We start from the raw sequence: 26954 nt of genomic DNA on the forward strand, positions 1-26954 counted from the left end.
TTTGGGGAACATTACAACTATTCGAGGGTGAAACATGGTTAGTAATTTATCGTTTCAGATGTGGTGAAAACGGAATGTTCACGGACAAACATACGAATTTACAGTCAATGAAACAATCGTTCAGTGTATAATTGCGAAAACTAAATTTGAACACACATTAATTTCTTAATGAAAATTAAATGAATGTTATTTATTATAAAAGCAAAATGGATGAGTAATCATTTCACATACGGATACGTTTTTTTTTTAATTTTGTTGAAATGCATTTATTTTTTATTTATGAAATGAAATTGATTGATCGTGAATGATCGTGCATGCTATGTTTTTCGACTTGAAACCGCCATAACGCTCAGGAGAAAATGTGAATTATTGGAACAGAAGCTACATTTTATAAGCATTTCACGTACTTGGTTTTTGTGGTAGTCTGTGCACTTATTCTCCAACGTCATAAGGGATAATACAATACTTAGGTTCACGTGTCAAGTTTAACAAGTTCTGACGAAAAAAGACTTTGGCAAAAGTGTATATATGCACAATTAATATATTGTACGATAATTTGATCTTCGGAACTTAACAGAAAGATAAGCTGCCATGTCTTCTATAGTTCAACTTCGGAAGAATCCGTTTTTACAAGCGGATCTTCAAAAGAAGAACAGCTCCGCCCCTAACTCACCGAAACTCGGGACTGGACCTAAGGTTCGCCAGATTTTCAAAGCCAAGGAAGGCACGCCTATTGAAGACCTGAGCAAGGGACAAAAGGAGAAAACTGAAATTGCTAATGTGACAACACCTGTTTTAAGTAAGCTCCAACAGCCAGTAGCTGATGCCGAGAAGGATAAAACCTTTGCGAAATCGGGAACTAAAGTGTACGATTCTAAAACTGGTTTCACAAATGCCAAAAGTGATTCGTGTAATATTCGTCGGCTTTCAAACGACATTCACCTCAGTAAATTTTCAGGAACAAAAACAGAGTCTAAAGCTGGTGGTGAAAGTGCCTTGAACAGCGATAAAAAAGCTACTTGTATTGAGAAGTTGACAAAGAATGCTGCAAACACTGACGCGGAAATACCAAACGTGCCAACAAACGTGACGTCACGATTGACTGGTATTAATCTGAAACCTGGTCCCCAACAGGTAAATGAAACTATTCAAAGCACCAAACCAAGTACCGACAATCACACACTTAATGGAGACAAGTTAAAGGTGATATAAGCGAACCAATAAAAGGCCAAAAGGAATTAAGCGCGAAACAAACAAGGTTCGCCATGAGAAAGCAGAAAAGGGCAAAGCGACACCGGTCGGATGGCTTCATGCTTGCGCTAGAAATGGGGGCGAACTCATCCGATGACGACGCGGGTAATGACGCAAACGGGTTAGGGGATGCTGTCAACTTTCTATACTGGATCCGGAACCCGAATCTTCAAAACTTGGCAAAACTCCGCAGGGCCGTGAAACTGAATGACAAGGACTGGATGAGAGAGTTTCTGGAATTTGACGGTCTGGGTCTGTTACTTCAATGCCTCAAAGATCTCAGCGTTATGCAAGGCTTTCATTTATCCGACATGGTGCTCAAGATGGAGTGCATAATGTGTATACGCGAGGTGGTGAACTCGCAGACCGGCATCGACTGTTTGCTCAAATTGAAGGGAAAGACTGACAATATATTTGGTCGCAGGTTTGCCGCAGGTAAAATTGCATGATTTGCTATTCAGTTTCATAACTATTAAACGCCGTCATGCATTGATTGCGTATCCATTAGTATGTCAATTAAATCCCTGTGAAATGGCGTCAATATTTGTCATCGTCCTCCTCCTCCTCCTCCTCCTCCTAATCATAATCATAATAATAATCATTATCATCATTATCATCATCATCATCATCATCATCATCATCATCATCATCATCATCATCATCATCGTCATCGTCATCATCATCATCATCATCATCATCATCATCATCATCATCATCATCATCACTATCAATTATATTATCATCACGTATGAAGAGCACCACAAATGCTTAGAATATAGACTACCAGAATACTTTTCTCATCTCATCCTAATGCTGCTTCTTTTGCTAAAGTGTTATTATATGTGTAAGTGTGGTTCGTGTATTTGTATTACTACCATTGGGTAGCTATATTTTACCAATGATTGCATTAATAAGAGTTTTTTTGATGATTAATAAGGTAATAGATGTTCCATAAAATGAGGTAGAACAAATTAAAAAAAATTAGATAAAACATATAACTTCTCTATCTACCGTTAAATATAGTGCCGACATCATAACTACACAAAATAAAATAGCATAGCATAGCATACATATTAGCCGCGCTCTGAGAAAATCGAGCTTTATACATGTGCGTAAAGTGTCGTCCCAGATTAGCCTTTACAGCCCGCACAGGCTATTCAGTGTTTTCGATTAAAGGATGTCTCTTCGAAACGTAAATCTAGGTTAGACGGAAAAAGTTTCGTCCCTGATAATACTGTGCGGTCTGCACAGGCAAATCTGGGACGACATTTTACGCTTATTCATTTAGTTGTTTTTGATCAAAGAGAAACTCATATATGCCAATCACTTATAGTGATTAACATGTACCATCAGCTGCGTCATCATGTCTGCATTCTTTGTACTAATAACATCAGGACGATGCGCTCAATCGCATCAATATTAGAATCACAATCCTGCATGTATCAGTCCATCCTGCAATATACATGTTTCTGGAAACAGGCAGTGCGGTTGTCTAGAGAAACCATTACAAGGAAATCGCAATCGAAAAACGGTTCTTATTGTGATTGATGCACAACGCACCTGTTTCAAACCGAGTGCTCGAAATGCCGAACTTTTTTCGGCTGATTTCCTCGATACTTAACTCTGATAAAATCCCGACAGATGCATTGAAACCTGAAAATAAACAAAGTGCGTTAGATAATTTATTCATCATAGCTTTAGTAATTTAATCATTCAATTTCCCATTTTGCAAATGTTCTGAAAACATAGTTAATACATTAGACTTAATGCGACTCTTGCACTTTCAGTAAAATAGAAAGTGAAAACCTCAGGAAACAATGAGAGCATCATCAATATTCATTAGCCGCTTGATTTGTCAACGCATTGTGAAACCGATTAAAACGCTACGCGCATTTGTTATACTATAGACACTTACGCATAAATTTAATGTATAATTTGACCCACGTCAAGTGAATAAGGGTTTTATGCCGTATACCATAACCACCAGCGTAGCTCTAGACCAACCTGCGCAGTCTAAGCAGGAGCTGCCCTGTCCGCTAAAAACACCACGAAGCCTCATGTGACTTCTCAGTGGACAAGGTAGGTTCTTACCAGACTGCGCACAAGTGATACTGCGCATATTGGCATATCTACATTGGTTGTACAATAATTAGGCTTTGCACTCTCATGATTTTCGTTTTACGATACAGATATGTAGATCGTCCTGTTATAAACCCATTTATGCCTAGTGGACTCTCCCATCCTTCTAAATTGGATCAATTTATTTCCAACATTTGGGATGTCTAGTATATTTATTTCTTTATTTAGAATACTTCTTACAGAAAATCTTTAAGCAAACAGCGCAGACCCACATGAGACGCCGCATCATGCGGCGTCTCATGTGGGTCTACGCTGTTTGCCAAGGCCTTTTTTCTAGACGCTAGGCATCAATGGGTTAATTATTTTTCCTGAAAAAAACTTCGACTTAAAAATGTTAAACAGATTGGTGAAGATATGATAACGGTTTATACGTTTTTATTAACACATTAACATTTTTTTACCTAATAATCTGATAACATATCTGAATCATGAACTTCAGTCGCACTTGAAAACCGCAAACAAGTTTGGGAGGTAGTGATTGCTATATGTTTAGTATACATTTGTTCAATTATTTCATCGATGTAAGAAACGATACGGAACACGAATTTTGTATGACCACAATATTGTGGTTGTTTATGTGTGTTTTTAATGCATTAGCAATCTGTTTCCGCAGACTAAAGGCAATAATGTAGTCTGAATTTGTGAACGCACATACAATTTTAAAATAATAAACCGTGTAAGGAACTAATGGTTTGGTGTGATACTTGAATATAAATTAAAAATATATATATATTACACACACTCGTATGTTATGTTGAAGTAAAAGGTGCCGATGTCCATGCGTGAAACGAAGATAGTAAAACCATTGAACACAGTGAAAAAAACACTGAAATTTAATCTTATGTCCGTCGGCCAAAATCATCGATGCAAATATATTACGATTGCGATTTTAGTCACAAAGCAAGCATTATACGGATGAATGTATTCATGTTGCATGATTAATTGATGAAAAATTGCTCGGTTTAATTTACTTATGTTCATACTGTGGAAGGATTGTAATTTAAATGTATCCAAGTACTCTATATTACGACTTATGTTAATTGTAGGCGTTCGATGTTCTTTGAAGAAGAGCGTCAACGGTCTACCATGTGCTATTTTTGTTCACTTTAACAGAAAAAAATCCACAAATTTGTTCAACAATCGGAAAAAAACGGGATTAAATTGTCAAATGCATTAACACGTAAAGAAATATATGGAAATATATACACACACCTCGTCTGGTAGAAATCAAAACAGTTTTATAGATCTAAGTATATGTTGTAAGTATGATTTTATTGAAAATACGACCAATTCTTAAAAAAAGCTCAGAAATTGCAGTGATTTTTTCTTGCAAAATGTTTGATATGCAATTATCGCAAATATATACATTTATATCATTTGAATAAATGTGTATTCTTCATCAAATGTGCAGTATTGAAGAATTACAGAGCGGAATAAAAAGAAATTATATAACTTTATATTCGCGAACACGTGTAGCATATGTCCATGCGTTTGTTGGTATGAAAATACATTACGATGATTTGAACCTTTAACTTTATGATGCTATTCGTCTAAAGCTTTTTGTACAAAGACGAGATGCATTTATAACTTGGTTTAGTGTCTATACATCGTGTTCTCAAAGGGTTATAATTTTGTTGCTCTGGTTTGCATCAGAAAATGGTATTAAAGTAGTAATTTAATTGGAATGTACCCTCTTTTATTTCCATACAATTGTGAATTGTTATACCATGAGGTAAATTAGTTTTAACTAGTTTTAAATTGCAATAAATTAAAACATTTACTGTTTCCAAGGTGGTGACCCCCAGTTTAATTGACTTTCATGTCATTTTATATATTTATGCCGCATGTCGACAGCAAGTGTTGTGTTTCACACTGTTAGGCATTTGGTTCATTGGTATACAGAAATGACCACATGCTTTTGCAAGAGTTCTCTAGCTCTGATGAACCTGATGATTTACTGTGTATATATGAGCCGCACTCTGTAAACAGAGGGTTTCGTACGTGTGCGTAAAGTCTTGTCCCAGATGAGCCTGGCAGTCCGCACAGGCTAATATGGGACGAAACGTTAAGCCTTAACTGTTATTTTACTAAGAAGAGACTTTCTTTAAACGAAGAGATAACACTTTACGCAAATGCATTGAACCCCCTCTTCACAACGCACGGCCCATATATGATTGCCCAAACTTAAATTATAACACTATTTTCATATCATATATAACGTTGTTGAAAAATTGATCTGTTGAAAAGGAACCTAACGAAGATAGAATATAGAAATGCAAAACAAGTGTTTAACAGTAGATTTCAAGGCTTGCAACTGTGGTGAAAAGAATGGACCATTGTTAAATGCATGTCATACAAACCTTGAAAAACTATCAGGTGTGAACTTTGTTAAAATATTCGTATTTACATAATTTCTTTCATGAATATAAGCACTCGAATCGATCCAATATTCTGAAAGGGAAAATAAGAAGGGTATACCTAATTGCATCAAAATACTGAAAATAAGTAAATGCTTGCGAAATTGTAATCAATTGTAATGAAAGATAATGACGACGTTTATTTCAATGAAAAATAGTTCATTTTTAAGAATAACATTTTACTACGAATATGTTTAAAAGCGCTTATTGCAAATCGAAGACGTTGTGTATACATGTACCTTATTTGTAGTTTATTATAAACTATACTGTGAATACTTAACAGTTTTATTTTTATTTTTACCGCTTTAGGTGCGTTTTTTGTATTTTGGTCGATCGTTGAAAGGCACGTTTCACCTGATGTGTGTGTGGACTAGGGCATAAGTTTCAGTGTACAGTAGCTGTAGAGAGCCTAAGTCTCATGTGTGTGCGCCAAGTTTCGTCCCAAATTAGCATACACAGTCCGCAACGGCTAATCACACGCCGGGTATGCGGATACTTTGATAACAAATGGCACTTCGATACCAGATAACAACAAAAGCCACGCGCGAGAGTTGAGTTCTTCAGCTTTTTTGCATTTATGTTCTGTTCATTTGGGTTTCCGACACCTACCATTGTTTGGTCGATTAATGGTATAGTACTTCGTATTGCGGAGCAAGAAAGTCGTGAAAAAAACAGTGGATTATAAAAAAAGAGAAAAAAAATCATCGATAATCGTCATGAGTGCGATGATCAGCACGTATTTCAACAAAATGAAAATACTTGGAAATAAATCAAGAGCGTGCCAACTATTCGAAATAAAAGATCAATAAGTCCATTACTGTTACAACATGTTAAATTTTAGTTGAATAACGTATTTGAGTAAATTCGAATGTTTTAAGAGTCGGATGCCAAATTGTCATGGACACTTATTTTACCGATCATCTCAAAGACAATGGCACTTCGATTCCAGATAACTCGACACTTTTTACCAGATATAACACACTCTATTTAGTGAATCAGAAATGCAGAATTCGCTGTGGAATACTGCTATAGGAAGCAGGCAATAAATAAAAATGTATGTATTGACGTAAATTAAAAACGAATTACCGAAACATGTTCTTATCCCTTTGGAACATGATAATAAAAAAATAAAATGGAAGTGTAAAGGGAAGTGCTTCCTATAAGTAGAGCTCAATATAAAGGGAGTTTTCCAATCTCTTTTAAATTCTGTGGCTTCGCATTAGTATCGTCTTCATGATGCAATTCTAACGAGCACCAATGACAAAGGATTTTATGAGGTGTATTGGCCGCTTTAAGACCCCTTGCTCCCCTTATCTAGAGTCCTGCTTTAAGTTCAATTGATCACAGTCGTGTTGATCCACATGATCCATTGTATTTTCAATTCTCTTAATCTCAATTTACCACTTAAAAACAAGTTTATTATTAGACAATTATTTTCGGTAGTCACTCGAAATATATTACTTCAGAAATAAGCATTTGAATCTTATTTTAAATTTGCACTTATAATAGTTATTAATAATAAGAATTTTAAAAACGAACAACGCCATTGGTTATATTTTACATGTGTATGTAATTACGTTATGCATAGATTCCCAATGTGTGGGGCTTGACAATGCAAATTGATTCGTACTTCAAAATGTTTGGTAAGAATAGCCATAATATACATAAATGCATTTCAGGTAGAAGATGAAACTCGGTTATCAGAGTGCCCGATTTGTTGAAAGTCTCTGTTATCCGAAGTGCCCTATATCGGCCTTATCGGGAATCAAAGTATCCACAACTTCATGAATACCACCTATTAAAACATGCTCTATCTTCGTTTATATTTCATGGAATACTATCAAAATTTCAGTATTTGGCGCACAGTGATTACTCTACATGCTGGAATATCAAACAATTTCTTGCAATATTTCTAAGTAGTGTTATTTTGTTGAAATGTTTACTGTTCATCCAGTTTATGCTGTTTTCCGACCGAATTTTCTATTTTTTGGGGGAAAAATCTTCCATTCTTCCGTGATGTTTTTCTTTGCAATAGAAAAGGATACACCATTTATAAACTTGACCATGCGCCTTGTCTATAAAACTAATCTTTATGATATAACTTTAAAAAAAACTGATGAATTTACCTCTCGCGCGTGGCTTTTGTTGTTATCTGGTATCGAAGTGCCATCTGTTATCAAAGTATCCGCATACCAAGCGTGATACTTTCCGCTTGTATGGAGTTTTTGTTTAAAGTAGGTTTAGTCAAAACGAAAATTAAATGCAGGCGGAAATTGTCGTCCCTGATTAGCCAGTGCGCTCTGGGACGCTACTTTTCGCACATGCTTTTAGCCAAGTTTTCCCAAAACGCGTCTCTAAAGTAGCTGTCAAAATGGTTGTCAGATTCTTGACTTATACATGTTTTAATTTCAGCCCTCGAGACCAAGAACATTATGGTGAAGATGCAGATTTTCGAGCTGCTCTCCGCTCTCTGCGTTTACTCCAAGGACGGGTATTATCTCACACTGGACGCGCTGGAGAGGTACCGGGTATGTAGGTTACATTCCACTAAATTATGTTCTTTGCCTCCGTGGTCGAACGTCTTCCTATTTCTAGAGAGTTCATCTTATCCTCTGGTTTAAAGGCAATTTAGCGATCACATCTATGCTTTTTATTGTTATTTCATGTATCATATTTGTGGCTGCAACATGTTGGTGCATTTCATAGGAGACTACGTTGAAAGATGAACGTGTGGGGTGCGTTTATTAAAGTACTGTGCTTAAGTCGAAATCTCTCTGCTGAAACCATGTTTTCTTACAGTTGGGCAAATTTTTCTTTCTCAGAAGTTGCAAGCATGTTCCTTTTTGATTGTAAATATTGGAAGAGAACGGAACCATCTTCACAAAGATACCATTCTCGCAAAATTTGATTTACTAGTACACATGTATACAAAAGGCAAGAACAAGTTTGGAAAGTTTGCATTTTCAAAATAGGAGCCTATGGGTGATCGGAATAAGTGTAATCTTATCTGTAAACTTCGCAACCGTCTTAGTTGGAACAAACCCTTTAATTCGTTCATATTTACTGAAAGAGTTTTTAATTTTAAACTGTTATTTAAAAGTCATTACAGTAAAATTCTGACCTTTAATTCTAGATTTGCATTTAACAATCAAACAGAGAAAATAAAAAATAAAAACATTTTTGTCTTAGCGCCGAGGCTGCCATTCGTAATACGTCTTGATCAAAGATCTATATATATTTATTAATATATCTTTGGTCTTGATTGATCACGTGCTGTGGTAATGGAACATATTAAAATTTATACATTGAATACTACATCTACTACATTCGGCATTTCCATATCGTATCCTCATCCGCCATTGTGCAGTGTTTGCTGCACTCTTTCGAAACATGTGTCAATATTCATAATATTTCAAATATTAAAAACCGTTGTTTACATATTTAAACGAAGAACAAATAAATTAAATGTGTTATAGATGTTATAAAAAGTACAAGTGAGAAAATGTTAATATGTATAAGAGAACATATACATATCTCTAAATAGGTTAGATTAGCAAATACACAAACAATTGTTCAGATATAATACAATTATCAACTGTAATTAAAAAACAACAACAACCACTTGTTTCTTTTAGAGTTGGCAGAAGCTCCAGTACCGGATGTCGCTGCTCGTGCACGAGTTGCGGACGTCAGAGCTGACGACCTACCGCACCACCATCATGGCGCTGATCAATTCAATCATTTTCGCCAACGAGAACATCCGAGACCGTCTGCGAATCCGGAACGAGTTTCTTGGTAAGTACGTCATTTCCTGTTATTGCGACGGACCCCCTGTGCACCCAAGCGCGACACGAACATATCAAGCAAAACCAGCCATAACTCAATACGAAATATTAGACTGTATTTGGAACTTCTATAGGTACGAACAACGTTTTACCAACATCAATATTCGCATATTGACAATAAGTTGGGTAATTCTAATTTGAATGGTAGTACATCACCCCTTATTTTAAGAACATGTATACTTTACTTGCTTTAAATTAGAGGGAACAGAAGTGTTTTCCGAGTTCCCAATAAAAACTATGTCCGCGTTACTACCCTCATTATGTAATTATATTCGTACTATACATTCATAAAAAGAGTTGAGCTATTCGTTGTTGTTCTTTTATTTTGAACACGATGAAAGGAAAATAAATCGTTTTTTAGCGTCTGATAATCTACGCATGAAGTAGATTTGAGTCGTGTTCTGAGAGAACTGGGCATTATGCATGTGCGTAAAGTGTCGTCCCAGATTAGCCTGTGAAGTCTCTTCTTAGCAAAAATCCAATTTAGGCGGACTGCACAGGATAATCTGGGACGACACTTTACGCACATGCATTATGCCCAGTTATCTCAGAACACGTCTCATTTGTTCACACACACTTTTTGGAACACCGGAAGCCTAAAAGGTTTATAAGTGTCGTCTGCAGTAAGGTCGAGTTATGTACTTGTTTTAGACTGCTTTGCGGCTGGCTTGGATAAATTTAGCGTCGGACTAGTGACCGCACGCACAACATCAAATAAACGTTGAAATACCCACGTACTAAAATATCTCTGCAATTCATTCTAACAAACTGTGACAGTATATCGTTTGTTTAGAGGTTGTGTCACTCCCATCTTTCCCATGAACTAGGCATGCGCATTCGTATAGAACGGAAGTAGAATTGTCCTAAGTAGATACTTTACAAGTACCTCCACTTAAAAGATCATGCAATCTTCTATGTTGAGCGCTCGGACCTTTGTGACCTAGCGAAGTTATATAGTTTGTAACACATTCTTTAGATGAGAGCGTTAAAATATTGTCATGAATGAAAAATGCTTCCCCCCTCAAAGCGTTGGCTGTAGTGCATATATAATGGTCCAAAACAGTGTACAATTTTTATTAGTCGTTGAATTCAAACAATCGCTGATCTGTACATTTCTAGTTTGTGAATTTGTATATATCATGGTTTTAAGCGGAAGCTTTAAATCATCTCAGTTGTTTTGTGAGTAACATTTGGTTCAACTTTGGACTGTAAATGCATGCTATTTAATTGTAATTAAAATAAGTTTCAACTAATTTATTTAAACTATAATTTTATAATTATACAGCACACAAACTTGATCAAGCCATTTTCGACAAATATGATTGATAATACCGAATGCTACTAATATCTCTCATTCTGAAATGAATACGTGTTGGTTAAAATAAAACCAACAGATAACCTCAATGACTATTAAATTAATATTTAATATTTATTGGTTCATTGTAATGAAAAGTATTCAGTGAAGATTTTAAACCATACATGTTAATTTTTGAAGAATCATGTCAAGGATTGCTACTCTTTCAGCGCTGAATCTGCTCGACACGATTACCTCCCTTCGCTGCGAAGATGATATTGAGTTGCACGTGCAGTGTGAAGTGTTCGAGGACGAGTTTCATGCGGACGAGGAGGCGGTCGAGGATATGACGTCATCCAGCGTCAACATCAATGACCCAGAGTCCGTATTTACCGCGATTTATAAGAAGGTAAAACTTTTTTTGTTTTGGTCATATATATGCCTTCGCAAATATTTGACTGAATCTATCTTTGCGGACTTTGAGTTATGTGGGGCATTGATGAGGCATATTTTCTTCAATAATCTTGGACAAAATAAACTTTTCGCAATAATGGGGATTACGTACAAATAAGTGTGTCCTTTATGTTAATGTAAAATGCTCACTGAGTACAGATTGCATTATGACTTTATTAATCCAATAGTCACTAGTCTCTGTCACAGTGACCTATTGTTCTATACACTTGTGGAGAATTTATATCAACAATAAGCAGACAAAAACGGATCATTGTGCTTTAAATTATCAGTTGCATAACCGGACCCTTGCGCTAAAATTTATTCATGAGTAACCGGACTAATTGTTCTTAAATTAAGCAAAGACCGTTGTGCTTCAATTTAGGAATTATCCGCTCGTTCCCTTGTGCCTAAATTAAGCAATGATCGGCATGTGCGCGCCTCTGTCTTAAAGCAAACTATGCCATTACCGGACCATTATGCTAACATTGACAATGACATAACTTGGTCGTTTTGCCTAAGTTGAGCAGTAAGCTAACCGGGCCGTATGCGTTAATCTACAATCTTTTTGACATCGCTTGGTTTATGATACGCTTATGCTTACATTGAATTAAAAAATATATACGTAAATATAATAGGTAATTATCTGAAATGAAAGTCCAACATATACATATAAATCTACAAAATAACCGAAATTAATTGTCATGTTTTGTTGCTCATTATTATTGACTCATAGAGAAATTATCTCGTTAACAAGGCAAAGTGTGTACCGATGATAACACCTGAAATTCTATAGAGATGTCGAGGGTTGGTCGTTAACAACGACAATAATGGTAGCGATCGGTTGTTTTCAAAGCTTTTGTATTTAATTGATGCGACGCGCGCATTTGAATACATTTGCCGTTTATTGGTATAGGTTATTGCCAGATAATGCCTTTGTAATTAATCTGACATTTGTCTGATTGTTAAATAAAAGAATCAACAGGTTTACACATTGTTGCGACCATTTTGCTTAAATAAAAAGAAGTTAAAATATTCAAATTTTCTAAGCATCAAACACGTGTTTATATTAGTTAGATCTGGTGATAATAACTAAATGAATACATTATATAGTACATGTATGTAACACGGTAAATGTTATTTATTTAATACATTTCATTTATTAAATGCACTATATAATCAGTATAGATAACTGAATTTTAGCATATGTTATGTCTAATGCGACATTTAGAAGTACAATGAGTCGTGCTCTGGGAAAACGTGGGCTTATGCGTGTGCGTAAAGTGCTGTCCCAGATTTGTCTGCGCAGGCAACACATGCTAATCAGGGACGACTTTTTTCGCCTGCACTTGATTTTCGCTAAGAAGAGCATTCCTTTAAACGAAAACTACCATCAAAGCGGACAGTGTCGTCTCTGATTAGCCTGTGCTGACTGCGCAGGTGACCATGCATTAGGCATCGTTTTTCTGAGCGAGACGCACATTCTTTTTCCCATGGTAATATTGCAATTTAACACATACTGTTTTTTGTTTAATAAAAAAAGAACTAAAAATGCACATAAAAAACTTACAAATCATGTGTATTTAACCGCCTTTATAGTAAATTGTATTTATCCGCATGCTTAGAAAAACAACAACAACACTACAACGTTTTATTATAAATGCACGTTAACACTTATTTAGCTATTGTTAAGTGCAATTTACCATTTGAATAGTAAAAGCATCATCATGTTTTAATTTAAATGCACTTTACACCTTGTAAAGTAAAGATTACTATGCTTCTTTCTATAGTAAAATATAAGTTACCACTTTAAAAGTCGATTGCACATTACCACTTGTATAGTTGTATCCACTTCATAACTTGTATCAAATTTCATTTAATTATCTGCTATCAGGTACACACTTACCACATTTTTCAGCGAAGTTGAACATTATCCCATATACAGCTTACTGTGCAACCATTTATTTTCTTGGCCATGAAATTTCGTTGTTTAAAAATATTATTTACTGACTATGTTATTTCTGGATTTATCTGGATTGCAAAACAGGACGCATGTATGCGCGTTGATTACGTTATATATGAATGCCTTTGGATTCCTATGACAATTCTTGGATCGGTAAAAAACAAAGTCAACAAAAATTAATTGCACCACAAAAATAATGGTTATACAGAAGAAATATATGTGCGTAGTTAATAATTTGCATCATTCTTGCCATCAGGTACAGGGTTCGCCACTGAACGCAACGTTTCTGGGCATTTTGCACACCCTACTTCAGATAGAACCGCACAACACACAGAGGTGAGAAAGCAACCGTGGATTGCAGAAAGTAGTGCTCCGAGTCCGATGAATGCTATGAAGTTTTATATTGTTTTGATGGATCTGTGTAATGTATTGGTTTTAGTATAAAACTTTTATACGAAATACATATTTTAATTGCTCGTTACCTCATTGCCATATACGTGTGTAGAATAAAACGAAGCAGTTTTGACTGAAAAATATAATCATTTTTCGGAAAGAATTACCTTATATCACACTGCTTACACTTTTATTTGTTTGATTTACATGTCGATTAAAAAAAGCTTCTATAATAGAGACAGGTTTGTTCTGATGTTTTCAGTGAGACGACTTGGACGTTAATTGAGCGCCTTGCACAGGAAGCATTGACGGCTAAGGACGGCGATAAGTTACTCGCGCAGTGCAGTGAAGACAAGAAACAAACAAAGAACCAAGAAATCCAGACTGTTGAAACTGATGACAATGCCAAGCTATCAGACGCACTTACAACACATCAGGCGCCACCGTTGCCGCCGCCCCTTCCAGCGGGCCCGCCGGCTCCACCCCCGTTTCCAATACCACATTGCCCTCCACCGCCAAAACCGCCAGGGATGGTCCCTCCCGCACCCCCAGGGATTGGCCCTCCCCCACCTCCAGGGATGGGCCCTCCCCCACCGCCAGGGATGGGACCACCCCCACCTCCGGGCATGGGACCTCCTCCACCCCCAGGAATGGGACCTCCGCCACCTCCAGGCATGCCCCGAGGGGCGGGCCTACCTATGCAAGCAGTCGAATCAGCGTTCAAACCTTTAAGTACTCCAAGACCGTCTAAGAAGGTTAAGACTTTGCCTTGGAATAAGATACCACTATTTTCCTTGAAAAGTAAGTTCAGTTAAAGCGACAATCGTTGATCGATACCTTCTTCACCAATTTATAAATATTAAAACGCTTTAAAATGACACGTGAAAACGCATAAGAACATGCTTTTTAAAATACTTCATTTGTCTCAATGTATTATAAATAAGATGAACATATGGAGCCCAACCGTTTAAGTATGTCGGAATTCTTTATCACACATTTTATATCAAATACACACATGTAAATGCATTATCGCACCATGTGAAGCCACACATTTATTCGGAAAGCCTCTAATCATATTATACAGAGGTTTGTATTTGCTCTCATTTTGCAGAGGAATGTCTCTGGGGTCAAGTGAACGAAATGGGCGACTCCATTGATGTTGAGTACGGCCGTTTGGAGGAACTCTTCTCCCAGAAGGAGGTCGCCCACGTGGCAAAACCTACTTCCGGTCAAACAGACGACAACACCACCGGAAACAGACGCGCTTCTCAAAATGCAGAGGTAAGCCGCACGCTTATGCTTATTGAGCCTGTCTTCTTTTATTGGGTCATCCCCGATGTCCCCAAATTCACCAATTCGTCTTAAACATAGTTTACGGTTAAGAATATTATTGAAATTGGAATATTTAATAGTTAATTATATTATCAGACGACTGTCGTTAACTACCTCTATCTGCATCATTCCTCAGGTAGACCATTGTGTTCAGGACGCTATCACCAGGGGTAGCAAACGCTGATCGAATGTTTCTAGATTAACCCATTTATGCCGAGTGAACTCTCCCATCCCTCTAAATTGGATCAATTCATTTCCAACATTAGGGATGTCTAGTATATTTATTTCAATATTTAGAATATTTCTTACAGAAATTCCTTTAAGCAAACAGCGCAGACCCAGATGAGACGCCGCTGTTTTACAAGGCCTGTTTTCTAGACGCTAGGCATAAATGGATTAAAAGTCTATTGTATGTTTTTAAGTCAAAGAATGGGTTGGTGAAGACGGGCCCTGGTCCGTTACCTTGATTAACCATTGCCTTGTTTCTGTTGTGAGATATTGAATGCTTTCCTTAGTTGAGGATGAATCACGAGACCATCAGGTAACAGTGCAGAATCCATAACAACTACATTTGCGCCGTGCTCTGTGAAAAGGGGGTTTAATCATGTACGTAAAGTGTCGTCCCAGATTAACCTGGGCAGGCTAATAAGGGACGACACTTTCCGCTTTTATGATATTCTTCTTTTAAACAAAGTATCTTTTTAGCAAAAAGCCAGTTAAGGCGGAAAGTGTCGTCCCTAATTAGCCTGTGCGGACTGCACAGTCTAATCTGGGATGGCACTTTACGCATATCCATTATAGCCCCTTTTCACACAGCAGGGCTCATTTGTTAAGATGGCGTTTTTCAGCTCTACTTCTTATTTGTTGCCATTTGTACCATGATGACGATTTGGAACTCTATTTGATTTTATGTTTGATATATTTTCATCTTATATTATGTTTTTTATTTGTTTTTTTATCTTACTTTAGATTACACTTCTAGATCCTAAGAAAAGCATGAACATAAACATCTTCATGAAGCAGTTCCGGAAACCAAGTGACGTCATCATCGATCTCATCAAGTCCGGGGAGGCGCGGACACTCGGCGTAGAGAAGTTAAAGGGACTGCACAAGTTACTTCCAAGCCAAGATGAGGTAACTTTATCATGCCGCATAGTGTTCATTCCTTAATTATTTTAGCTTCGTTCTTGGATAACTGGACCTAAAGTGTCGTCCTAGATTAGCCTGTGCAGTCCACACGGGCTAATTATGGACGACTTTTCCACATTTATGTTTCCTTTTGTTTCTAGAAAGTCTCACAATCATGTTTAATGCGGAAAGTGTCGTCCCTGATTAGCTTGTGCGGTCTTCACATTCTAATCTGCGACGATACCTTGCACACATGCATTTAGCCCAGTTTTCCGGAGAACGAGGCTCATATATGAGCTAGAAAGGCGCTAGTTCTAGGGTATTCACGCAACTACATATGCTGTTTTCGTATTGTCCATATATAAGGATGCAGGATCGACGGGGCCCACAGGGTTTTCACGCGGGTTGGACAGATTGAAAACACGCTGTTAAAAAGTTTATTTTTGCATATATATTATTGAAATTTGTTTGCAAAAATCTTAAATCATAAAATACAGTTGTTTTTGCAGTTTGTGCCGATATCTTAAGATTTAAGAATACATTATTGAATACGTCTGAAATCGGTGCCAAAATTTTACGTTGCGTGCAGCATTACCGTGTATACAAGAACACAGGCTAATTAAATGAAGGAATTCTGATGTTTTTCACATTACCATAAGCCGCATAAAAACTGTTTTTTTAAGCACTAGTTGAAGTTCTTCAGAAAAATGTTTAAAGAAGTTATTTGAGAATAGCACCACTTACCGGTGTGTTTACATCCATTAACATCCATTTGTGAACCCCATTAAGTCACGTGATCCTGAACCCTGATATATATGCGTTGCTAACAGGCATTTGCTCGTGTATATGCGTCGTCGTGCAGATGCAGCGTTACAACGCCCACTTTGTCGGTGTGTACAGGGTGTTTCATGCAATGAAGGATCAACTTGCTTAACAGGGGACGTCACATCGAAGCATTTAGTAAACAATAATAAAATAATTATGAATATAAACAAAAGGAAATACCGATATAAATATATAAACAAAATCAAGTAAATTTAAAGTATTTGTTGAGACCATCAATTACTTGGCATGGTAACATTTATTTCAGGCCGACCAACTTCTGGGTTTCGAGGGGGATGTTGAGCGCCTGGGAGACGCAGAGAAGTTCTTTCACGGGCTCATTAAACTTCCGGACTTTAAACTGAGGATCGAGCTTATGATCCTGAAAGGCGATTTCAACTCTCAGATCGGGTCCGTCCGCCCGAACATCCAGATGCTGACCTCGCTTTGCCGGAAACTCATGGATACGGAATCTCTGAAAGTATTTTTGGGTCTGGTGTTGCACGCCGGGAATTTCTTAAATACGGTAAGAATAATTCATGATTGAAGGTTCGTTAATATTTTTATTTTTATTTTAAAAAATATCTCGTGTGCAATAACACAATTATGATTTCAGTTAAGTCGGAAAATTTCGTCTCTAATTAGCCTGTTTAGACTGCACAGGCTGATTTGGGACGACATGCTACGCACGTGTATCAACACCATTTTAATAGAGCGAGGCTCAATGAAATATTTCAGGGCAGTAGCGCAGGGGGCGCGCTCGGTTTCCGTATCAGCTCTCTCAACAAGGTACTCATGACGAAATCGAACGCACCAAAGATGACTCTTTTGCACGTGCTTGTGGAGGAGGCGCAAAGGAAGAACAAGGACGCGCTCGAGTTCGTCAATGATCTACTCGACCCGCTGCAGAAAGCATCCAGGTAATGCGGGCTAGATTAACAAATGTTACCAGAGTTGAAAAGGTTTGCTCTCATTAGTTTGTATGTAAGGCTGGTTGTGGCTTTTCCCCAGAATTTTGATCGCAAGAAAGTTTAGGCCCTAAATGCGTTCAAGTCGAGTTGAATGGTAGGCTTGATGAAAAAAGTTACCAGAATTTGAAACTTTTTCAGTCACTGCGTATATACTTATTGAGTGTATGTCCGTGTATAAAATTATTACATTACAGGTTTACGTTGGAGGGCATGATGGGCGAGTTCGCTACGCTGAAAGCCAATGTACACCGCCTGCAGGGGGCGCTTGAACATGCCGACGACGACGTGAAAACGCAGTCCTCAGATTTCATCAAGGTAGTTCACTACCCGGGCCATATTTACCAAAGACATCTGTCCAAGAATAAAGAATATTCTTTAAAATTGAATTATCAAGCATTGCTTCAATGTTGAGTCACACATTTACCCTTTTCTGTCTACATCATTATTAATGCGAGATATTTTCTTAATCACATAATTACCAGTGGTAGACTTTATATATTCAAACACCGGATGTAGTTTTTGGTTTTAACTCTATTCTTTATTGTAAAGTCTAAGAATGAGTTCATCCTTATTTATTTTATTAACCCGTCCCTAAAGTAGAATTACAAATACGGAATAGTATACACTCTGTATCGGAAATTACACTGTTTTATGTCGGACCAATACATATTTTTGTCGTTTTGGGGAAACGTAGTTTAATGAACGTTTAGACAGCGTCGTCTCATATTAGCCTGTGAAGCATGTAGAGGCAAATCAAGGACGACACTTAATCCGTATCCTTTATTTCGCTAACAAGATACTTCTTTTAATCGAAAAATACCATAATGCGAAAAGTTTCGTCCCTGATTATCCTGATTATACCACACAGGCTGGGACGACACTTTATAAACGCGCATAATCCTAGTTATTTCAGAGCAATGCTCATATACTGAAATAACCCATGGGTGTCAGACATAACCCAGGGGTGTCAGAAATAACCCAGGGGGGTCAGACATAACCCAGGGACGTCAGACATAACCCAGGGGTGTCACACATAACCCAAGGGGTGTCAGACATAACCCAGGGGTGTCAGACATAACCCAGGGGTGTCAGACATAACCCAGGGGTGTCAGACATAACCCAGGGGTGTCAGACATAACCCAGGGGTGTCAGACCACCTTACTGTAATAACCCAGGGATGTCAGACCACCTTACTGAAATAACCCAGGGGTGTCAGACCACCTTACTGTAATAACCCATGGGTGTCAGCCACCTTACTGTAATAACCCATGGGTGTCAGACCACCTTTATTAATTGGATTTAAGTTGTTAAAGCGGATGGCCCCATCTTCTGAAAATGTATAATAATATGGACGTCTTAAATTGATTATTGTAAACATACCAAAATCTTATTTCATGTTATTATGGATAATGTTTTAATCGCAGCAAGCGTCCAGTGATATAGACGACGTCGATGAAGCGATCGAGCGCGTGAAGACGCTGTCTACGAAACTGGCTGAGCACTATTGTGAAAACGAGAAATCCTTTAAACTCGACGAATTTCTAGATTCGTTTAGGTATGTTTTATTTTGTATGGAACAACATGATAAGATAAAAATACATTATACCCGATCTAAGCATTAAATATTAATTAAATCATCACATATGTTATTGAATATCATAATCGTTAAAGTAATTATGACTTTCAAATAAATGATAATATTCTAAGAAAGTACGTTGGATTAAAGTCACAATCATATCTCCAATTCGTACCTTTTTCATCAGGGTATTCTTTGATTTATACCATAAGCTATATAGAGATTTTTTTCTTGTAAAACATAGTCTTTCGGATATTATTATAATTATTTTTATAAAATTGTGTGATTTAAATCGTATTCTATCAATGAGTCTGTTATTTATTTTTAAGCCTGATTCGTGTGAGCTCATTTTTTAAGTCTTCATTGATGGCGTTATGTGATTGATTTGTTAAACCTTTTTGATGGAGTTTTGTGATCGATTCAAGTCTTCTCTGTCATGGATTTCTTTGATGAATGTTCAAGTCTTCTTAAATGTTCTTTTTTATCGATATTCAAGCCTTCTTTAACGGAGTTCTTGATTAATTTCAAGCTTTTTTTACACGGATTTCCATGATTGATTTTCAATCCTTCGTCCACGGAGTTTTTAATTTATTAATGTTCAAGCCTTCTTTCACGTTTTTGTTGTTGATGAATTATCAAGCCTTCTTTCAGGAAGTTTTGTGATTTACTTTTAATCTATACTTGAAGGAGTTTTGTGTGATTTACGTTTAAGCTTTATCCCGTTACTTTTTTTGAAGTTCTGTTATTTATATTTTTAAATTTATCAGGTTGATTTGATTGATATCGAAATGTTAACAGACTGGTTTCATTGTCTTTCAATCCTTCTTTCAGTTCCGTGCTTAATATCATCTTCTTTCAGGCACATGATTTATATCCTTATGTTTAGGTTCTATTATTGATGCCGTTCTGTTCGTAAAAAGTGTTTTTTTGTTTTTTGAGATTGACGGATACAGCCCCTTTTACTTTGTGGAAAACGCTTTTTGGTTTGATATGAGCCTCGTTCTGGGCACACGGGGTTTATTTATGTGCGTCGAGTATCGTCCGAAATTGCCATTTGAAGTCCGCATGACTAATCAGAGACAGCACTTTCCGCTTGTAGGGTATTTCTCGTTTAAATAAAGTATCTTCTTATCAAAAACCAGGTAATTGCGGACATTGTCGTCCCTGATTAGCCTGTGGGGACTGTGGGGACTGCACATGCTAATCTGGGACGACATTTAAACACACTATCTTTAAGCCCCATTTTCCCAGATCGGGGCTCATGCCGTCATATCTTTACAGAGAGTTCTGTGAGAAGATCAAGAACTGCCAGCAAGAGATGGTGACATGGAAACAGAACGAGGAGAAGGCGGATCTGAGGAGACGAGCTACGGCCCAGAAAGATAAAGGTACGATTGGGGACAATATATCATATAAACAAAAAAGTACGAGTTAAGTAAACGATAGCTGAGAAACACAAAGGTACGAGTAGGACAAAATATGGCTGGGGAAAATGAAGGTACGAGTAGAGCGAGCTACGGCTGAGAACCATTAAGGTAAAACTAGGGCGAGCTACGGCTGAGAAACACAAACTTACGAAGTAGGACAATATATTGCTGAGAAACATAAAGGTACGAGTGTGACAATATATGGCTGAGAAACATGAAGGTTACGAGTAGGATAAAGGTAGGAGTAAGGCGAGCTACGGCTGAAAAAATATAAAGGTGCGAGTATGGTGAACTATGATTGAAAAACACAAAGGTGTTAGTAGGTTGAAAGAAGGCTGAAAAACACAAGGGTATGAGTAGGATGAAAGACGGATGATAATTACAAATGTATGAGAAGGGTGAAAAGTGGCTGAGAAACAGAAAGCTATGAATATGGAGAAAGACGGCTGAGAAACATGTTGACGTGAATAGTGTGAAGGGCGGCTAAGAAACACAAAGGTTTATCTCGGATTATGAGTTGTTTCTCTCAATAAGGATTTAAATGCATGACTGCGGTATAACTTCCGTACACGTGCTGTGTTGTGCTATACACACTCAACAGTGTTCACAAAGCCACTGAGCAAATTGCAGAAATTGAACATGAATTTTTTTTTTTTTTTTTATGGCTTATATCTGGCAAAAATGGAGTTTTGTGGAATATTCTTAGTTCAATAACACAACGGTAAAAGGTTAATCGAAGTGCATTAAATGGTGGTAACTATGTTCCCATGCAGACTTTACATAACTTCAAAGGTATTAGTATAACATATAAAGTAATATATCGTAATAAATAATTAATAAGTCGCCCTGGCGTAGATGATATGGTGTCCGTCTAGCGATCGGGAGGTCACGGTTTCGATCCCCACTGTTGGAGCGTTCTTTAGATCTTTACCATAGACTGTTCAGGTTCTAATCCCAAGACACGAACTCGAGAGCATTTTAGCCTTGTTCTGAGAAATCTGGGCACAATGCATGTGCGTAAAGTGTCAGTCCCAGATTAGCCTGTGCAGTCCGCACAGGCTAATCAGGGACGACACTTTCCGCTTTTATGACAATTTTCGTTTAAATGAAGTCTCTTCTTAGCAAAAATCCAATTCAGGCCTGCACAGGCAAATCTGGGACGACACTTTACACACATGCATTATGCCCAGTTTGATAAGAACAAGACACATTTAAAATGAGCCTTATACTTTCTATGCAGTCGACCTAAAATAAATAGGTTTACATTAAAGTTATAGCTTTTTCGCAATTAATAAAGGCCGTACTAAGACAGATATCTAAATAATTTGTATGCACTTTTCTTGATCTTTAAATTTTTCTATCCATATAAAAGATGTTTACGTAAACGAATCTTATTTTAATGATACAGTTCAGCCAATTCAAAACAAATACTAGTAACATTCTCGATATTTTATAGACGAAACCAACTAGCTTTTAAATGGCATTGCCTAAGTTAATGTTAATATATACATGGCAACTTTGATATCATAAGTCTTTATGTAATAGAAATTTGGCTTGAGTATGATCCCTTGATTGGCGGTTTTATTGTTTACTTTAATTATGAACGAGTAAACTCTATAATACCCAGTAGTTAACAAGGAACGTAAACTCTTGGGTAATAAACATGAAGTGACTTTATGAATACATGTAAGTCGCGCTGTGAAAAAACGGGGTAAAATGCATGTGCCATAAGTGTCAACTCAGTCCGCACAGACTAATCAGGGACGACACTTTCCGCTTGTATGGTACTTTTCGTTTAAACCAACTCTTATCTTAGCAAAAATCAATTTCAGGTGGAAAGTGACGTCTCTGATTAGCCTATGTGGAATGCACAGGCCTATCAGGGAAGAAACTTTAAGCACATGCATAAACCCCATTTTCTCAGAACGATGCTCCCGAAAGTCATTTTACGATTCCTTACAGATGGTGACCATAGCAATCGGTCCGGGATCGTTGGGGACCGGAAGATCGTCGACAACATCGTGAATGAGATCCGTAAGGGCAAGGTACTGCGGCGAGCCTCTACGCGCAAGGGGAACTCAACCGCCGACCCCGTATCAGTAGGAGCGAAGTGAGCTTCCTTACGGATTCCTGCTCTGTGAGGGACATGACGTGTATCCGCTCAGACGCGCCCGGTTTAAAGACGTGCATACGAAAGCTGAGCATATTTAAATGCGCTGAAATTTGTGTTCACTTTTAACTGCTTCTAGTCTAGACGTTTATGCAAACGAATATATATTTTAATTTCGCTCTGTGTAAAAGAGGTTTAATGCATATGCGCAAAGTGTCGTCTCAGATTAGCCTGTTCAGTCCGCACAGGCTTTAAAATAAGACACATTCAACTTTTTCTTTAGTTTTCGTTTAAAGGAAGTCTAATCGAAGCGAATATCCGATTAAAGCGAAGCGCGTCGTCTCTGATAGGCCTGTGCGGACTACACAGGCTAATCGTGAAAGACACTTTACGCACACGCGCTTAACCCAATTTTATCAGAGCGAGGCTCATTTTATGAGTGTCGTGTACCTTCACGTCGCTCAGTTGTGTACTTATTTAAATAAAAACAGTTCAATTTAATGCTCGTGTTTTATTATTGCTGTCAGCAGATTTAACGACATGCTCATTGTTGATACTTAAGAATGTTAAATTATAAGTGCAGACTACATAAGTTTCGTGTTAATGTAAGATAAATCTTGTTCATATTAATCATTGACACTAGTTTTTTATTTATAAAATCCCTTCTCAATAAGCTTATTGTCGCATCATTCTTTCCACATGGATATCATGTCACAATACGATTAACAATACAAAAATACTGTTATACATCTATTGTAAATTTCAGAGTAAAGGAAAGCAATAGGTAAAGCAATTGAATATTGTTTCCTTATTGCTGTCATATAATCTAAGTACAGTCTGAATACACACTTATCAAATTACTTAACTCAAACGGAAAGTTTTTGGTCGCATGTTTCAAAACTGTAATTGTATCATTTTTTTCTATCCATTTTGAATCCCATTATAATTAAACATATTCGTGTTTTGAATATTATAAAGGACATACCTGCAGAAATGTTGCACAGGCTTGCTCTGAAAGCAATCTCTAGTAAGACAATCTCTTCGAATAATTATATATGATTGTAATAAATAAAATATGACTTTTATTTCTTGTTAAAACATGCTAAAAATGTAATAATCTTACGTCCATTTTAATAGCTATTGTTCCTTAGAAGATTTTTGAGTATTTGTCAAGATCTGTCTTTTATTAAAACACACTAAATCACAACACTAACTATTGCATATATATTTGTTTTGATGCACACGATACCTTATTCATTAGTCAAACAATATTATAACTGTGTTTTAAACTTTTGAGGAATGGTCATGTCATACCTCGTAGTTTTTTAATTCTTTTATTTTAATGTTTTTTAACATTATGATACGAAATACCGTTCTTATGTTTTAATTCGAGTTGTTACGCGACTTCGTAATTTAGTAACGTCGAGATGTATCATCCTTTGATGAAGCTATTTTGTTTTCCTCACCAGTGTTTCTCTTATATAAGTCGTTTGGTAAAAGTGATTCTAAAGAAACTAACGACAAGAAAAAACGGCTACAACACACAAAGGTATTCCACTATTTTTTTTATCGTTATCGAAGTTAAGCGCAATCAAAATATACGTCATGTATGTAAAGACAAAAAGATTCCATCCATATGGAATCTTTTTTTCTTTTCATATAGAATCTTGTTTTATATTAAGGGCATTTCGTTTGCATGCGACATGCTCCTTACTAAATAGTTGATGCGATTGGTGCCAAAATGTGCAAATATTGTGTAGTGTTTATAGCTATATATTTTTCATATGCTCTTTTGTGTTATGTGTGATGCTTATTTTATACTTGATTAATATTTGCATTTCCTACGTAATATAAAATTATTTGAGATGAAATGTAAATATATTAGTTCATCATATTATATAATAACATTATTCATATGTGTTCGTTTATTGTTATTTATTGCTTGGATATTAATAAAAATGTTCAAACAAAAAGTCTCACTCAAGCCATATGTCCTTTTTTATTCTAACTTAATTAATATGAGATAATTAATATGAGACGCTTGCTGAATAAACTGGGCTTAATGCATGTGCGTTAAGTGTCGTCCCAGATTAGCCTGTGCAGTCCGCACAGGCTTATCAGGGACGAAACTTTCCGCTTGTATGGTATTTTTTGTTTAAAGGAAGTCTCTTCTACACGTAAATCCAGTTAAGGCGGAAAGTGTCGTCCCTGATTAGCCTGTGCAGTTCTAGCCTGTGCGAACTGCACAGGCTAATCTGTGACGACACTTTACGCACATGCATTTATCCAAGTTTTATCATAACGCGACTCATATGATGATAAATGGGTGATACTGCAATACGTGATAGCAAGAAATTGACTGCAGACTGATAACACAGTATACATAACAAAGGCACGAAACATAATATGGACCGTGCGCTGTGAAAAGGGGGTTTGATGCATGTGCGTAAGGTGTCAATTGTCATTTTCGGTTTTATGGTATTTTTCGTTTACAGATAGTCTCTTCTTAGCAAACATCAAGTTCAGGCGGAAAGTGTCCTCCCTGATTAACCTTTGCGGACTTCACAGGCTAATCTGGCATGACACTTTACGCACCAGCATTTAACCCCCTTTTTACAAAGTCCGGCAAATATATTTATACAACTTTATTTTATTTATATTAACCACATACACACACTCGTGTATTCAGGACCAATTATTGATAATATATTTGTGTTTTCAAATGTGATGGTCCCGAAACATTTTTTCAAACTCGTCCAAGATATCATTGGGGCACATCTTCTGACCAGGTTTCATAATGATCAGACAATAAATGTGGTCTCTATAGTGTTAACAAGGTTAAACTATTATAGCCAAATAAGGAAAAATGCCTCGGACCCTGGCGGCCATGTTTTTCAACAGACCACATCCATTTTCTTACTCATTCAATATCTCATTAGAACAAATGTTCTGACCGAGTTTCATAAAGATTGGACACACATGTACATGTTACTTTTAGAGTGCTAACAAGTTTTTACTATAACCATAGAATGAAAAATGCCCACCTCCAGGCGGTCATGTTTTTCAAACAACCGGAACCATTTTCGAAGACATCCAAGATATCAGACAGAAAGTTTTATTGCCGTAAACTTATCAGTTTTTTGTCATTCACAAATATTTATTCATATATCTACATATACATTATGTCAACTTTAACATAGCTGCATTTAGCTAAATATAATCTTGATCGCGTAAAGTTTATCACATATATAATAATACATTTTGTGTGATTTTACACAAATAACAAAATATTCAACTGTTATTAAGAGTTTTGTTTGTCTAGTAAATGATTAATACATTGAGTATAACTAATAAATTTAACAAACACGTCTTTGCAAATTAGAAAATAAGCAACTACAATATTAAGGTTTTGCGCAAAATATATATATACATGTATAAATGATGAATGAAATGAATTTACTTATTAAATTGCACATACAATTTGGATGATGAACTATAAACATAGAACTAGAGTAAAGATGCGTTATACAGCGTTTTGTTAGACAAACAAGTGCACGTGATGAATAAATTGAATTTAAATATTAGGTAGTACAAACATTTGCGTTGATTTGTATGCATATATACTATTAGAGACAAGCTCAACTAACATACAGACGGTTAATAGAATGAATTCAATTGTTTAATTTCACAGAAATGTCGGAGGATGAAAACCTTAAACAAAATACAGTTATTAGAACATTATACAAGAGGAGTTGGTAAGGCAAAAAACACTTAATAGATGAAGAGAAATATATCACATACTGTTTGAACAACTATGTCCAGGATGAGTTATGTTG

General features: G+C 36.6%; 1 protein-coding gene across 1 annotated transcript; it reads left to right on the top strand.

Annotated features, from left to right (window-relative positions):
- The first annotated feature begins 1098 nt into the window (after nt 1-1098).
- Nucleotides 1099-25080, top strand: LOC127877800 (inverted formin-2-like). Its single transcript, XM_052424051.1, has 14 exons — nt 1099-1686; nt 8220-8335; nt 9443-9602; nt 11177-11355; nt 13616-13695; nt 14015-14553; nt 14864-15033; nt 16054-16218; nt 17303-17560; nt 17773-17954; nt 18200-18320; nt 19430-19560; nt 20863-20969; nt 22971-25080. The coding sequence occupies exons 1-14, from the start codon at nt 1266-1268 to the stop codon at nt 23120-23122; spliced, it is 2781 nt and encodes a 926-aa protein (XP_052280011.1). The 5' UTR covers nt 1099-1265; the 3' UTR covers nt 23123-25080.
- The last annotated feature ends 1874 nt before the right edge of the window (nt 25081-26954 follow it).

This window comes from Dreissena polymorpha, chromosome 4 (genome assembly GCF_020536995.1).
Source record: "Dreissena polymorpha isolate Duluth1 chromosome 4, UMN_Dpol_1.0, whole genome shotgun sequence".
NCBI classification, from domain to species: Eukaryota; Metazoa; Mollusca; class Bivalvia; order Myida; family Dreissenidae; genus Dreissena; species Dreissena polymorpha.

Bases quoted from the DNA above. Each gene is read 5' to 3' on its own strand.
- LOC127877800 (XM_052424051.1), top strand. From the start codon at position 1,266: ATGAGAAAGCAGAAAAGGGCAAAGCGACACCGGTCGGATGGCTTCATG. The intron at 15,034-16,053 runs GTAAGCCGCACG...ATCTTACTTTAG, and splicing joins GCGCTTCTCAAAATGCAGAG to ATTACACTTCTAGATCCTAA. The intron at 19,561-20,862 runs GTATGTTTTATT...ATATCTTTACAG, and splicing joins GAATTTCTAGATTCGTTTAG to AGAGTTCTGTGAGAAGATCA.